The 16,741-nt window shown below is 42.0% G+C and overlaps 1 protein-coding gene across 12 annotated transcripts in view; it reads right to left on the reverse strand.

Annotated features, from left to right (window-relative positions):
* Positions 1-9,888, reverse strand: part of Cdk8 (cyclin dependent kinase 8) — a 68,999-nt gene extending 59,111 nt beyond the window's left edge. For 5 of the 12 annotated variants that reach the window (XM_015998285.3, XM_015998287.3, XM_076561316.1 and 2 more), the window contains exon 1: positions 9,289-9,537. In XM_015998285.3, coding sequence (XP_015853771.1) covers positions 9,289-9,416 — 128 coding nt within the window. In that variant the 5' untranslated portion in view covers positions 9,417-9,537. Of the gene's footprint in view, positions 1-9,288; positions 9,563-9,793 lie in introns of those variants that run through there. The other 7 variants (XM_076561315.1, XM_015998284.3, XM_076561319.1 and 4 more) reach the window with 6 other exon arrangements.
* Between the last annotated feature and the right edge of the window lie 6,853 nt (positions 9,889-16,741).

A 16,741-nucleotide genomic window follows, 5' to 3' on the forward strand; every position in this document is an offset into this window, starting at 1 on the left:
GAGAAACACTGTCTCTAACCCTCCAGCCCCAAAAGAAGCAAAGAGAAAACAGGAGAGGAGAGGGTTAGCTAGAAAGAGAGAAACAGGAAGAAGAAAGGAGCGAATGAGGCCACAACTGGTGCCACCTGTCTAGCTGCTCTGTCACTTTCCAACCCCTAGTCCCAAACAGTCACTGCCCACAACTGGTGCCACCTGAGCACTCTCTGCTGGCCACTGTACACACCAGCATAACTTCCTCCCTTCCTAGTCACACCTGAATGTCACCGGGAGCCCCTAAGAGTAGACTGGGTACTTCTACGGCAACCTGTAAGTTTACTCTTTTGCAGTTTTACCCTAATGTAATGCCTGCACTCCTCAAAAGTCTCTAAATTTCCTAAAGAGTTAAGTCACCAGCTGTTCAGAAATGAATCACCAATATCTGACACATAAATAGAACCCAACAAACGATTGATTGCCTTTGAACACCTACCAAATACATTATAGGAACCAATTTACAGAAAGAACTATAACCAAAGAGAAACCAAAATGAAATGCCAAATGATCAACTGATGTAATTTTACACTTAAAACACCTGTCAGAGAGCAAAGTGTACCTGGCTCTGTGTTTGACATCTTCCTTGGAATCAGGTAGAATTCAGGTAGAGTCATCTGTTAAAGCACTAGGTGAAGTCACCACAGTGATAACAAGCATTAGCAAGTGTATCCATCCTGTGCCCTGCCTGAAACCTCCATGAGTCACTACTTTCTTTAGAACAGAAGCCTTCAAATCATAAAAATGCTTCACTACTACTCCCTATCTTCCTCAAATACAACTTACTTAATAGAAACCACAGCACTGACAAGTTATCTATTAAACTCCTTCAGTGCTATAGAAAGCCTATAAATTCAGGTATATGCAACATGGGGTGGAGGCCCCACAGAGTTCCTCTTTATAGGAGTAGTTGTTAATTCCAGGGCTATAATGATGTTATGGATTTTAGAGAAATAGGTAACTGAGTAGTAGTTAACCTAAATAATCATTCACATAAGGAAAGAAAACCACAAATTCCATGCCAATGTGGATTCTAAGATCAGTTATATCTCCTTTAATTCCAGAAGTATGGGTTCAATCCTCATTTAAGCAGACTCATTTGTAAAGTGCATTTTAAAAGCACTAATGTTCTCAATGGCTCTGTTTTCAAAAAACCTGAACAACCCATTTGGATTCCAGTCTGCCTCTGCCTTTGTTTCTTCCAGCTCTGTTCAGGGTATTGATCCAGCCAGCCTAGCAACCTTTGCTTCTCATGCTATTTTTAGAAGGCACCGAATTTCTACTCTCCTATAATATGCCTCAAGTTCTTAATTGCAGCAACATTTAACAATTTGCAAGTATGAATTTCAGGTGTACACACGTGCACCTGTCACCATTTGGCAATGTGCCAGCAGCTGAGAGCAACTGCTGCCCTAGAAGAAATCTATACCCTCTCCCCCATAAATACTCACCGGAAAAAAACAAAGGATATACAAACATTAACTACAGGTACACTGACGTAGTTACATAATAAACCAATGCAGAACAAACTATATTTTGTGGGGTAATGAGTGAAGAGATGTTGGACTTTCTTATTAAGACAAAATAGGATTTCTGAGGATACACTTTAGAGCCATATCAGCCAGTGTGTGTGTGGGGGGGGGGGGGGGGGGTTTCCAGCCTGAGACATCAGATGGTCTGAACTGACAGGAGCACTTGTATGGATTTAATATTTCAGAATCACTGTGACAGACCATGGTGTGAGCACTGCTCTAGCCAACCTAACACAGCCTTGCATACAAAATCACAGACACTAGTCCTAAACAAGTTACTATAGATACTTAAAACCAGTGCGCAGCTGCTTTGGATGACTCAGAAATTCTAACCCCAGGTTTATACCTAAGAGAATTGAAAACATATCCACAGTAACCCATACATTAAAGTTTATAATAGCATCATCCATAACAGCCCAAGTGGAAGTAAATGTCCAACTGATGAATGTGGTATCTTCACACAATGCAATATAACTTAACCCCAAAAAACAGGCACTTGGCTTCTTTATAGATAAAATGTTCTGGAATGGGACAGTGTTAACGGCGACACAGCCTGAGAATACAGTGAGAAGGTTGAATTTTATAGATCACACCACGGCATCTTATGACAGCAGCAGGGGCTCATTTGGAGACCTTAATTTTTTTAGTGTGTGTGTGTGTGTGTGTGTGTGTGTGTGTGTGTGTGTGTGTGTGTGTGTATGCCTCATGTGAGGTGAAAGGACTTCAAGGAGTCAGTTATTTCCTCCCACTATGGGTCTAAGGGTTCTGGAGATGGAACTCAGGTCATCAGGCTTGCACAGCAAGCATTCTTATCTGCTCAACCATCTCTCTGGCCCAGTTTGGGACTTCTGACTACCGTTCTGAAGAATACTGAAAATCATTGACACCATAAAGTCTTCAAGTATTAATGTCAAAATAGCAGGTGATCGGGGCTGGAGATGAGAAGGTTCAGCAGCTAAGAGCTGAGTGCGGCTCCTGCAGAAGACTCAGGTTCATTCCCAGCACCATATGGTGGCTCACAACCACCTGTAACTCCAGATGCCCTCTTCTGATCTCTCAGGGCACCAATACTCATGTTTACATACTCACCTACGCACATACACATAATATAAAAAATAAAAATAAATTACAACAATAAGTGAATGCTATCAATTAGACATATCAGACACTTCTTGGGGTGACAAAGAGTATTGTAGTAACTTCTAAGTAATGAGGAGATGGCCAACATCTATCTCAGCTAGTATGAAGATCAATAGTGTATTTAATTTCTAGCAGGAGCTAAGGACAGGAAAAAAGTAAAGCAACTAGAACTAGATTTAATAATAAAAAGGTACTGTAAAGAAAAGATATCACCAACCACAGGGAATAAAATGTCACCAATTTGGCATCTATCATTCCCACTAACAAATATATCACATTTCAAATGTTTATAAATCAGAATTCACAACTAAAAATAACTCTTGAATGGTCTGCAACAGTTTATTTTTCTTTACAATTTCTTTTTTCCTACCTGAAATCCAGTATAGGAGAAATCCCGACCCTACCTCTTGTATCTCCACACATCAGAGCACCAGCCAGAGAAATCCCACTAGTTCCCAACCTTTGACTAGAGAAAGAATCTCACCCATCTCAATCTGTAGTCACTGCTGGCTTCCACAGAATGCTAGCTCCAGCTTCCTGTGAGGCCAAGCCAAAGTGGAACAGTCCACTAGCCAGAGCTATAGGCAAAGTTGAGTTAGTTCAATGTGGCAGCTCCATATGCACAGAAATCCTAAATCAGACCCCTGCATCTGAGAGGCTACCTTAACTGCATGGTCAACAGTGCTCTGATGGAAAGCTGCTACAAACACACAAATAAGCTGTTTGGTACATGTAGATAAATACAGCCCCACTGACAAAATAACAGAGACCTTATCACAGCCAGTGGGGCTTAAACACACAGCAAGGCACAAAAGAAACTAGAAAAGAAAATAAGGCAGAAAAGCATGGTGAAGTGAAGAAAAGCCTATACCAACAGGGCTTTGCAGGGAACAATAAAAAAAAAAACATGCTTTTGGGGGCTGGAGAGATGGCTCAGTGGTGAAGAGCACTGTCTGCTCTTCCCGAGGACCCAGGTTCAATTCCCAGCACCCACATGGCAGCTCACAACTGTCTGTAACTCTAGCTTTAGGGTATCTGACACCCTCACACAGACATACATATTGGCAAAATATCAATGAACATAGAGTAAAAATAAATAAACCATTTAAAAAAGCATACTTTTCCTATTCCTCTCAGAATGACCTGATGAGCTCTTCTCATCTTCCAAGAGTCAATCAAATACTGCCAACTTAAAGAGTTTTTCTGGGCGGCGGCACACGCCTTTAATCCCAGTACTTGGGAGGCAGAGCCTGGCCAGGCGGATCTCTGTGAATTCGAGGCCAGCCTGGTCTACTGAGCAAGATCCAGGAAAGGCACAAAGCTACACAGAGAAACCCTGTCTTGGAAAAACCAAAAACAAAAAAACAAACAATCAAAGAGTTTTTCCATAAATTCCCAAAGTAATCCAGAGTTTCCTTCCCTGCATTACAATAACAACATTATTATAGTGCTTATTAAAATTGCTATAATTTTTGACAAGTTTGTTTTCTCAGAAGATACTTCCTCAAATTGTGCAATGTTTCATCCACCTTTGCCTTCCCAATGCTTCAGACAGTGGCATACAGAAAGACCCAATAGATAGCTCAGTGAATGAGTTTTTCAAATCTTGGAAGATTCAAAGTAATAGCTCACATGACCAAGTTCCAAATGAATTAATTTGCCAACCCTACAACTAAGAAGCAAACAAACAGAAAATAAAAGAACATGGATTCTAAGCATCAAACCTGAAAATGACTTAAACAAGAGCTAAAAATGCACTACTCAATGCCACATAGGTAAGACATGCACCATAAATACTATGCTTGTCTCTTCCAACCCACGCCCCCCTCCCCAGGGTTTCTTTGTATAGCTTTGGAGCCTGTCCTGGAACTTGCTCTGTAGACCAGGCTAGCCTCAAACTCACAGAGATCTGCCTGCCCCTGCGTGCACCACCACCACCTGGCTCCCATCACATTTTTAAAGGGTTGTAAAGAACACCCATTAATACACATCCAAAGAATCAAAACTACAATAAACACTGAATCAAGAGTCCCTTGTGCTGGTTCCCAACAACAGACCACCATGGGAGCAGGAACTAACCCAAGGCCAAGGTGGCAAAACCAATGGTAATGGTGGACAGCTGTTTCATCTTTGGGAATAAGAATTGATGAGAACCAATGTTAAACATGAGTAGGATGGAGAGAAAAGCTTAGTGGTTAAGGGTACTTGTTGGTCATGCAGAGGACCTGGGTTTGATTCCCAGCACCCACATTATGGCTCACAATCATCCATAGCTTCAAGCAATCATGTACGTGGTACACATTCATACACACAAAATAAAATTAAAAAGCACAACAGGCTAAAGTAGAAGGACTGCTTAAGTTCAAGACCAACCTGAACTACAAAGTGAGTTCCAGGTCATCTTGGGTCATATAAACCAGGAGATCCAATGGTGTTTGAGGTGTCAGTGGCAGACAGGGATGCTGTCTGGAGTCTTACTAATTATATGAAGCAAAGTGGTTAAGGGCATGGGCTCCATTGTAGCCAGGTGTGGTAGCACACGCTAATCCCAGCACTCAGGAGGCAGAGGCAGGCGGATCTCGGTGAGCTGCAAGCCAGCCTAGTCTACAAAGCAAGTTCCACAACGGCCAGAGCTGTTACACAGAGAAATGCTGGGGGGTGGGGAAGGGGAGGAGGAGGGATATGGGCCCCAGAGTACACATATTGCAAGGACATTCTCAGGTCCTAACTGACATAGTACTCACAGGACAAATCTGCTTACCTTTCAGTTTCTTCATAATTGAACTGAGCATAATAGGATAGATTATTCTTATGAAATTAAATAGATAAACATAGAGTGCTTCAGCCAGAACCTAGGCTTAATCATTCAAAATTTAGCTGCTATCATTATCTCTATCAACTAATTTCTGAATTTTCCACAAACATGGCCCAAAGTCTCCTGTCTCTCGCTCCCTCGCCTATATTCTTTGGCCCACTGAACATAACTATAACAGATTAAGAACACTTTTGTGAGACCAAGTCCCATGGTGTCTCAAGTCCCAGCACAAAAAGCAGAGGCAAGTGGATCTCTGAGTTCAAGACAAAGCTATATAGTGAGACTCTTGTCCCCTCCCCCAAAATAAATAAAACAAAACTTCTGTTCCCCCCCCCAGAAAACTTGGTCCAAGTTGATTTTTCCAATTTACACACACACACACACACACACACACACACACACACACACACACACACACACTCTACTTCAGTGTGTTACTCTGTAGCCTGGACTAGCCTAAAACTCAATTTTCCTGCCTTAGCCTTCTAAAAGCTGGGATTACAGGCAAGCAGCACCACTTCTGGAGAAATTAAATTTTTTAATTTTATAAATACCCAATGACTATAATGAGAATATAAAATCTTAAAAACAAATTTTGTGTCTTGAAATTTTCCATTTTTTCCCCAAACTTATATTTGGTTGTCTCAATTCTACAAAGGAAATACAATCGACTTAGAAAATGACCCCCAACTTGTCCCTGCCTTCCTACCCTCCCACGTCCTCTGCCCCTAAGGAGTACTTCTTTTGGTGTTAAGGAATGAAGGACACTATCTCATTTATGGCACATTTAAAAATGAATTAATTCAAGATGCACTGCTCACACATATTGTAACTCTATTAAAGTCTGAAATTAGCATGATTATAAAAGGCTCTTTATCTTTGTATATAGTCATGCTTGAAATAAAGTACTTCCCCATACCCTGCATTCCTCACAATGTTGATTTTTATCTGGCATATGGTATACAAGAAGGGTAGTTTTTACTAACTCATTATGCCAAAATTATCAAGCTACTTCCTAAATTTTAATAATTTAACACAAGCTAATTCCTCTAGTCTAAATTATTTTACTAATTGCTCATATTCTGTTTACTGGACAGCTGAAAAAAAGTTTTTATGTATTCATTTTAACAGCCAAATATGTCCAAGCAAAGGTATCTCCATTATTTAATTTTAATGGAGGGCTCTAGATTCTCTTTAAAGTGTTACTGCTTGTCCAAGTTCTTTGAGGATTATGACATCTCAGTGGCAGAATATATCACTAATTTGAAAGTAAATCAATACCAAAAGCAAATGACTTGGTCATCTTATTATAAAAGATTAAAATAGGGCTGGTGAGATGGCTCAGGGGTTAAGAGCACTGGCTGTTCATCCAAAGGTTCTGAGTTCAGTTCCCAGCAACCACATGGTGGCTCACAACCATCTATAATGGAATCTGATGCCCTCTTCTGGCATGCAGGTGTGCAAGCAGACAGAGCACTCATACAATAAAAAAAAAAAAGATTAAAATAGTAACAAGTGTTATTATACCAATCTAAAAATGCATAAACATATGCTTCACAGATATAAGATCAAAAATCTCATAAATAGAATATAGCACTTTACTAGTCTGGCCTTATGAACAAGCCAAACTGAAAAATATTCCCTGTGGAAAACAAAAACTGTTCTAATTCTAAAACACTCTTGACATTTGACTCACTACAAAAAATAAAAAAGTTCATCACAATAAGCAGAATCATTAAAGGTTGCTGAAAAACCAACCCAAAAGATTACAGCTTTAAAAAAATTCCCCCAAATGCAAATATTCATTTGTAATTGCCATAAATAATTAAGAAATACACACTAACACCAGCTATTTTTAAGATATGTAATTTCTTCTGAAATTATTCTTAACAGCCTAGATGAAAACCTACCATCAAGATGTAAAAAGTATTTAAAGTACCTCCCTCTATATACATTATATACTTAAAAAACCCACAATCAAACACATTTGGATATTTTATTAGCATAAATTGGCAATTTATGAAAACAGAATTGGTTCCTTCACAGGGATAAAATATAAAAATCACTAACATTTTTAAAAACAGGACAGATTGGTCAAATGTACTACAATAACAAATGTCTTGGGAGTGGAGATTTTATGACCATGTCCCAAACTACGTGATAATGAGGGATGGAAGATGCTTTAATCCTTTGAAAAATATGCAGCAAATTCAGATGATGCCTTTATAATTCACTAATAAAATGTTGACAAAACAAATATAGTTAGACAAGAACCAACAAGGGCTCTGGACATCATTCACTGCTTTATCCATTCTGCTAAAAAGCACAGTTAAAGCCACAGGGCACCCAGAACACCAAGCTGTCCACCCTGCCTTCTGCCCACAGCTGCATGGTTTCATCGCTGCACAAAGGCACTGAACACATCATAGGAAAGTTTAATAAACAGACACTTCCTTTTCCATTATCTAGACTACTAAAGTATTTATAAATAAGCTCCCTTGAAAGAACTCACGGCAGCTTTAACAGTTTCACTTTGTAGTGCTTATGCAGTTCTGAATATGAAAAAAAGTCGTTTTCTAAATAGTGAAATCGTAACTAGTCAAACAAGGATGGTCAAGAAAAGCTGTTTCTAATATATCCAAAAAATTATATAATAAGCTATGACAATCTTTCCAATAATTTCCTAGTGTCAAAGGCAACAATACCTATTTGTACAAGAGGAAAACGGGAAATTAAAAAAATTTCCTCTCCAGCTAAGAATGACTTTCCCTTTTGTTAATATTACAATGCAGTCATCTACTGACAAAGGAAAAATGAGCGCTTAAACCCGGCGGCGGTGGCACACGCCTTTAATTCCAGCACTCAGGAGGCAGAGGCAGGCGGATCTCTGTGAGTTCGAGGCCAGCCTGGTCTACAGCGCGAGATCCAGGACAGGCACCAAAACTACACAGAGAAACCCTGATTCGAAAAGCCAAAAAAACAAAACAAAACAAAAAAACCCAACAAAACAAAAACAAAAAAACAGAGAGAGAGAGAGAGAGAGAGAGAGAGAGCGCTTAAATTTACTGTTAAGAAGCAAAACTGACAGCATTGCCAGTCATAGGTTTAATTCCTGTTTCTAGGGGAGAATTTTGAAGCATAAAGACTTCACTGACAGCTGATAAATTCTGGTTAAAGAGCTTGCACAACATAGCCCCTATCTGTCACTTGCTTTTTTTCCCCCCACACTATCCACTGCACCAAATCCCCATTGTTCTATATAAAATCTCGCAGCTAATGACACCTCAATGAATAGCAACTGCTACATTTACGTTACATGGAACTCTCCAGACCCACATTCACTCGCTGCCTTCTTTCCCCCAATCAAATCCAAATTTGGTCATCAACTGCTCACCATTGATAAGGGAAAAACGATCCCAGCCTCTCTTCCAGACTGATGGATGTCACTCCAGAGACGGGTGAGTTAGTCACCAAAAGGTTACCGTAATAAATCGACCAAAGGAATATATATTCAAACTGACATTTTATAACGATTACAAAAAACTGCACTGTACTGAAATCCGTACAAAGAGGGTACACTGTCCATGAGACAGACGGTCCTTCTCCCGCTTGCACGCAGGGCTCCTTGCGGGTTTGGATTCCTGGGACACCACTTCCTCCCCACAGCAGGCTGGTCGGGGCAGAGGCAGAGGCGGCGGGGAACCCAGGCACCCGGGCCGGGCCACCTGCCTCTCAGCTTCGAGGTCTCCCGCAGCGACAACCCACACTCACCCATCTTTCCTCTTCGCCTTGTAGACGTGCCCGTAAGTGCCTCGACCAACTTTGCAGCCCTCGTATTCAAACAGGTCCTCGACCCGCTCCCGTTCGCTGCTCAGCTTCACTTTAAAGTCATAGTCCATTGTCACGGCCTCCGAGGCCGGGGTGCTGGGGCGGGGAGGGGGGGTCGAGGGCCGCGGTGGAGACCGGGCCGCCGCGCGGCCGCCGCAGCCCCCGAGCTACGCCCGCCGGCCGCAGCACCAGCCCGCCTTGCTCACGCGGCGACGGCAGGGGGGCCCCGCGCGGGCGCCGGGGACATCCAGGGGAGCGCCGGGCGGCCTCCCCGCGGGCGCGCGACGACAGCCGCCGAGGGACGCGCTGGGGGCGGGGAGCAGCGTCCGCCCTTGTCCCCGCGCTCCCGGGGCGCCGGCTCGCGCGCCGCTGGCCGCGCGTGCTGCTGTGGGCGCGGGGCGGCCACGGCTGGCTCTCTGCGCCTCGCCCGCGCGCGTCCGCGCCTCACCTTCTCCCACGCGCGCCCGGGCGCACTCAGGCTGCCATCGGCCCCGACAGACAGCAGCGACGCCACACACAACAGCCGGTAGCTCCTCCGAGAGAGGAGGAGGAGGAGAAGGAGGGCGGGCGGGCGGGCGCGGAACGCGGCAGCCGCCGTCGTAAAAACGTCGCGAAGCCCCGCGCTGACTCCGCCCCTCCCTGCCAGCGGCTCAGGACCGGGGCCAGCCACCCCTTCTGACGCCGGCCGGCGAACGGAAGGGCCTCGCTCGAGCCGCGGTGCGGAGCTGCTGACAGACTTCACCACGTGGACCAACCCGGTCGGCGGAGCGGCCAGAAAGTGCAAGGCTCAGAATGCACGGGTGGCTGTGTAGCCGCCTCTTCCACGACGTCGCGAATTCGGAGCGTGGCATGATGGGATTGGTAGTCCATCACGCAGCGAGTTTCGGCTGCATGGAGATTTTTTTTTTTTCCAAAGCCATATCTCTGCAATCTAGATTAGCCCATAGAAGCTTAGCAAAAGACACTCGTCAGTGAGGGGGTTATTTTGTATTGGAGTCACTTCTGAATTCCAGGATTTAAGCGGGATTATTGCTGCCAACCCCCCACCCACCCAAGCCTCCAGGTTTTTCCTAGTACAGCCTCTACCTGTCTCTAAATACTACAGTAAACTGCGTAATTGCATTTATAGCTTGTCTTCCTTCATCTGACGGTCTATCTCATGACGTTCTCCGGGCTTAGGTGCTAGGCAAGCGTACCATTATACTTCCAGTCAGGTAAAGCTGTTTGCACTTAAGTGAAGATTGAACTCTGATTTTCATTTAAATCTCTTGACACAAAAATAGTTATCACCTCGAAGAGAGTGGGAGTTTTTTTCTAGAGCCAAATGTGAGTGGCCACGCTTAGAGACATAGATTTAAGTTACCACCGATTCCGACTTGGTAACAGTGTAAGCAAGTTTTTATACCAAGAGAACACCTTAAGTGAAGAGGGGCTGGGCTAATGGCTAGATTGATAAAACGCTTGCCACGTGTTGTAGTTTGATAAACACCACGTCCACACACAACTTGGGGAGGAAAGGATTTGTATCAACTTAACAGGTTAGCCTGTCATCAAGAAGCCAAAGCACCACTTTTTTGTTTGTTTTTTGAAATCATCCATGTTTCTGTGTGCCGGTAATACTAATACTAGAGAGGCAGAAAAGGCAGGATCTCTGTAGCGGAATGACCAGCTGGTCTTACTGAAATGGTGTGCTCAAGGTTCCATGACAGATATCAACCTCTGACCTCCAGACACAGGCAAACACACATATGCTTACACCTGCACACATATGTGCATACACAGAACACGTACACACACATTAGTGGAAACCAAGTAGGTTGGTGATAGAAAGGCAAGAACGTGTCTGCTATGGGCCTTCCATGTCCTCTGATGGCCAATTCTTAGCTTTTGGGTTGGTGGGAGTTAATCGTCTGTTTATGTATCGCTGAAAGATTTAACTAATATGAAGATGTTAGGTTACAGAGATGAGCCTTTTAGGTGGCTAAAAATAGCCTGAGATAATTTGTCTTCCAATCTCTGACATTCTAACTCCCCCCAGTTGTGGAAGTTTTAATCAATCTCACCTGTAAAATATTTCCAGATGCAGATTTTTTTTGTGGGGGGGGGCTTCAGTTCACAGCTCCCCCCTGTTGGCCAAGCTCCTTTGGTATGTGGAGGCCTAATGTGTTATGTCCCACCCTGTGAGGAACATTTGTCTCTAGAATCTGATAAGGATGAGGATGAGTAGGCAAGAAAGGCAGGTTCAGGAGAGAGAAGTAGAAGCAAAGACATTAAGGAAACAACAACAACCACCTGGATAAAATCAAGTCACATCCGTTAGTTATAATGATCCAAGTCTGATTTTCCCCTCCCCCCATCTGACATAACGAGAAACGTGATAGGGATATTATACCTACAATTGAAATAACCCAGAATGGGACTGGAGCTCAGAGGTTAGGGGTGCTTACTGCTCCTACAGAGGACCGAGGTTTAGTTCCCAGCACCCATATGGTGTATCACAACTGCTTGTACTCCAGTTCTAGGGGTCCAGCATCCCTTTCTGGAACTGGCAAACACGGAGCACTTACATACATGCAATACACTAATTTAAAAAAATGAAAATAAGATATTTTTAAAACAATAGTCAAGAATGCAGTATGAGCCAGGCAGTAGTGGCTCATGCCTTTAATCCCAGCACTGGAGAGACAGAGGCAGGTGCATCTCTGTGAGTTTGAGGCCAGACTGGTCTACAGAGTGAGTTCCAGGGCAGCTAGGGCTACTCAGAGCAAACCTGTCTCAAAAAAACAAAACAAAACAAAACAGAAAAACAATAAGAGATAATGCAGTATGCCCCAAAGAAGTAAATGCAACAGAGAGACTGAGGAAATTAGTCTTTTTTTAAACTAACCAACCAAAACCCATAATTTTAAACTAGATGGACCACATATTTCCCTTGTGTCTCAGTGATTTTTCACTCTGTGAAATATTTCATTGGATGTTTAGAAAATTTAATCTTAGTGGATTTTTAAAAGTCAATTTTATTTTATAAATATAACCTCATAAAGAGTGGTTAGTTTTCCAGATAGTGGTGACTCACACCTTTGATCCCAGCACTTAGGAGACAGAGGCAAGCAGATCTCTGCAAGTTTGAAGCCAGCATGGTCTACAGAGCAAGTTCCATGACAGCCAGCACTACACGGAGAAAACTTATCTCAAAAAACTTAATAAATAAGTAAGTGTAGAGAGAAAAAGGTTAATTCTACTTTAGGAGAGATTGGTCTTAAAATCTAAGTTACTCTTTTATTTGTGGGTAACAATTTGATTTGCCTAGTTAACTTGGTATTGGAGCAAACTTTAGTTTGGGGAAGTTAAGTGGAAAAATCACATTACAGATGAAACTGGACAATAATATAATAGTAATTCAAATTCCCACCAACAGAATTGTATGGGAGTTGGGGGAGGCTGTTGCATGTACAAAAATATTATGAAATCAGACTTCTGAGAAATCAGGATTCCACAGATTTTGTAAGCATAATTGATATTTTTAATTTTTTAAATTTCATTTACATAATCAAATCTTATTTTATAGTAGAAAATGGAAAAGTTCAATAGGAGTCACATTGTCTATTCACTTTTTTTTTTTTTTTTAAGACAGGGTTTCTCTGTTTAACACTGGCTGTCCTGGAACTCAGTCTGTAAACCAGGCTGGCCTCGAACTCAGAGATTTGCCTGTCTGTCTCCCGAGTGCTGGATGAAAAGCGTGTGCCTAGCAGTGTCCATCCACTTTTTATCAGCAAAATAGAACTTGTTTGCTGCGGTGGTGGTGCACGCCTTTAATCCCAGCACTTGGGAGGCAGAGCTAGGCGGATCTCTGTGAGTTCGAGGCCAGCCTGGTCTACAGAGTGAGATCCAGGACAGGCACCAAAACTACACAGAGAAACCCTGTCTTGAAAAACTGGAAAAAAAAATGACTTGTTTAATTTTTAAAATCCCAGCTAATTTTACTATAGCACACCTTAACTATTCACCAGGAAGCACAGGTGCTTGGGGTAGAGAAATGGCTCCGTGGTTAAGAGCACTGGCTGCTCTTCTACAGGACCCAGATTTGATTCCCAACACCCACATGGGGACTCACAACCCTCTATAATTCCAGTTCCAGGGGAGCTGACATGCTTTGCTGGCTGCTGCGTGCACTGCACACACATAGTGGAACACATACGTACACTCAGGCACACACACACACACACACACACACACACACACACACACACACACACACAATTAAGTAAATATTTTTTTAAAAGACAGGCTCATAAGTTATAAAAATATAGGCTTAGCAAGCAAGCCGGGCGGTGGTGGCGCACGCCTTTAATCCCAGCACTTGGGAGGCAGAGGCAGGCGGATCTCTGTGAGTTCAAGGCCAGGCTGGTTTACAGAGTGAGTTCCAGGAAAGGTTCAAAGCTACACTGAGAAAACCAAAAAAAAAAAAAAAAAAAAAAGAGGGTACTCAGTACTTTATTCATAAGGAGATAATAGAAGTTTTCCAAAAGATAGATCTCAAATTAAGAAGAATGAATGGGAGTGTCTCTGGCAAAGGAAGTTAAAAGCTTTAGCAAATTTTGACAGTGTTAATTGTCTATACTTAACTACAGATATAGAGGATCAAAGACTGGAGGCACAATGAGAATTCAGCACAATCAGCCAGTTTGAACACATGGGTTTAAATGTTTGTCTATTAAAAGAAGTTTTATAATTATTATGTAATTTAGCATGAATGTCCTATTCTTTTTAGAGTTTCCCCTATTCCTCAAGCAATGGCCAGTTCACACATGAAGGCTTCTGCATTTGGAGAAACATGCAAACAGCATTTGGATAAAATCTAATCAGATTTCAAGTAAAAGAGTAAATTAAAACATAGAAATATTGTTCTAATATCTCTAATTGAGCTTTTCTGTAAATGTTACTAAGAATAGATCAATATATTTAAAAATATCTTGTTGTAAATAGAGAACCAGAAATCAGCTTTTACTGGGATACTGAATTTTGACCTTAAATTTATTTTGAGAAATGGTCTCACTGTTTTATGTGTATGGATGTTTTGCCTGGTTGTAGGTCTTATACCTGGTGCCCATGGAGGCCAGAAGAGGGCACTGGATCCCCTGGAAGTGGAGTTACAGATGATTGTGAGCCACCATGTGGGTGCTGGGAATTGAACATAGGCCCTTTGTAAAGGCAGCATGTCTCCTTAACTGCTCAGCCATCTCTCCGGAGAGCCCTGGTCAGTATTCTTAGGGAAACAAAGACAAAAGTTGGTGCCTTTATACCTCCCAGGTATAATAAAGGCCTAGATGAAGGAAAAGAATCAAAAGTGAAGCTTGTTAGGTGGGTTTTCAGTACTCTCTGTGATGGTTAACATTGACTGTTAACTTGACAGAGTCTAGGATACAATATTCTAGGCTCTAGAATCACTGAAGAGACAAGCCTCTGTGCCTGTGTATAAGAGAATACCTAGATGAGATGAACTGAGGTGGGAAAACCCACCCTAAATGTGGCAGTACCATTCCATAAGGGGCCTGGGATGGTTTGACTACTTTGTGTGTGTCTGCCAGAGTCCAGTTCTGGCCTGTTGAAGGACTCTTGGGAGGAGGAGAGAGGAATGAAGAAATATTAGGTAGAAAGATAGAAAGAGAGGATAAGAAAGACAGAGATGCAGGATATCTTTGGGAGGGCCCTGGGTCAATACCTAGCCACCCAGAGGTTTATTCAAAAGGGCTTTTTATAATATGCCAAGGGTAGAGGCAAAAAACCTCCCCCTTGCAAGATCAAAGCACACCGTACAGCCAAGTGTAGACCCTTCCAAACAATTGGTAAACACGTCCCCAGCCAAATCATTCCATTGTGCAGCCCTGCTGGGTAAAGCAAGCTCAGATTCTCTGACCCTGAGTAAGGTCTCACTAGGAAGCCTCTGTGGGTCACCACAATACCTCCTCTTTGTTTTTCTTTTTTCTTTTCTCCTCTCCTCTTCTCCCCTCCCCTCCCCTCCCCCCCTCCTCTTCCTCCTCCTCCTCCTCCTCCTCCTCCTCCTCCTCCTCCTTCTCTCTCTCTCTCTCTTTCTTGTTTTTTTTTCTCTCTTTTTTTTATTTTTATTTATTTATTTTTCCCATCACAGGCAATTTATTTTGTTCTATTCATTCACAGTTAATACAGAAAATACTTGGAAACATTTCCATATAATGTTTGACACAGAAATCATCAAATAGAAGTATACAATGTTGACAGGAGGCAGTACATTTATAATTTATAACCCCAAATGTATTTATAAATTAAAAATGGAAAGATCTACAAATGAAATTATGAAGGTTCACCAAAGTCATTTAATCTGTCAGTTTCTCATTCATTTTTATGTCTTAATAATATTCTATTGTATGAATAAGCCACATTTTATTTCTCTCCAGTATTTGATAGCTATTTGACTTGTTTTAACTTTTTTTACTATTAGCAACACACTGCTGTAAACATTCATGTACATGTTTCATAGGTGCACATTTCAGTAGTTTGAGGGTATATTCCTAAGGGTAGAATTGTTGAGTAACAGAGTAACAATGTTTTGCATTTTGACCAACCACCAGACTGTTTTGCCAAAGTGGCACACCATTTTACAATCTCACCAAATCCTTGTTTTTAAGGCTCTGATTTTTGTACAAAAGCATTCAATCATTCTGTCAGACCAAACCAGGAAAAGTAAGCTATAGTTCAGAGCTGTTCTATTCCATTTACTATGCAAAGCCATTCTTGGCGTTTGCAACTCTCAGTCCTTTTGAGTATTCTTGCAGTGTTCACCTTTTCCTCCACCACTTTTTTTTTTCTTTTTTTCTGGTTTATTTCTATCTATTACAAATGTATAAAAAATCCTCCATCAACGCTGCTGATAGCAGCAGAACCTTGAGAAATATACCTTTGGTTTGCCTCAGAAAAGGAACACATATTGCACTGTCAAGTTTATAAAATTGGTGCAAAACATTGTGATAATGTTACAATACCAGTTTTAAGAGTTCAGTGACTAATGGGGAGCCGATGGGATACATGCAGAACTGTGAAAGCGATCTCACTTAGCCAGCTATACACGTAGACTGTAAATCTACATTCAGATCATTTCTCAACTAAGACTATCATCTCAGTTTATCTGTTGAGGTCAACCAGGAAACCCTAGAATATACCTTGATTTTTGCAAAAAACAAAATAGGGGAAGGAGTTTCTTCAGCATCAGTCCACGAGTAACAGTATCCTAACAGGCAAAGTGTTCTCTCACTGTCAACATAGAATGAACTGCTGCTAGAGGTCAACTTGGGCTTTAATTTGCATTAGCACTTACATGCATAGTAGTCCAAGTTGTTGACCTCATGACTTTAAAAAGTAA

The sequence above is a fragment of the Peromyscus maniculatus genome, chromosome 23, assembly GCF_049852395.1.
Source record: "Peromyscus maniculatus bairdii isolate BWxNUB_F1_BW_parent chromosome 23, HU_Pman_BW_mat_3.1, whole genome shotgun sequence".
Lineage (NCBI taxonomy): Eukaryota > Metazoa > Chordata > Mammalia > Rodentia > Cricetidae > Peromyscus > Peromyscus maniculatus.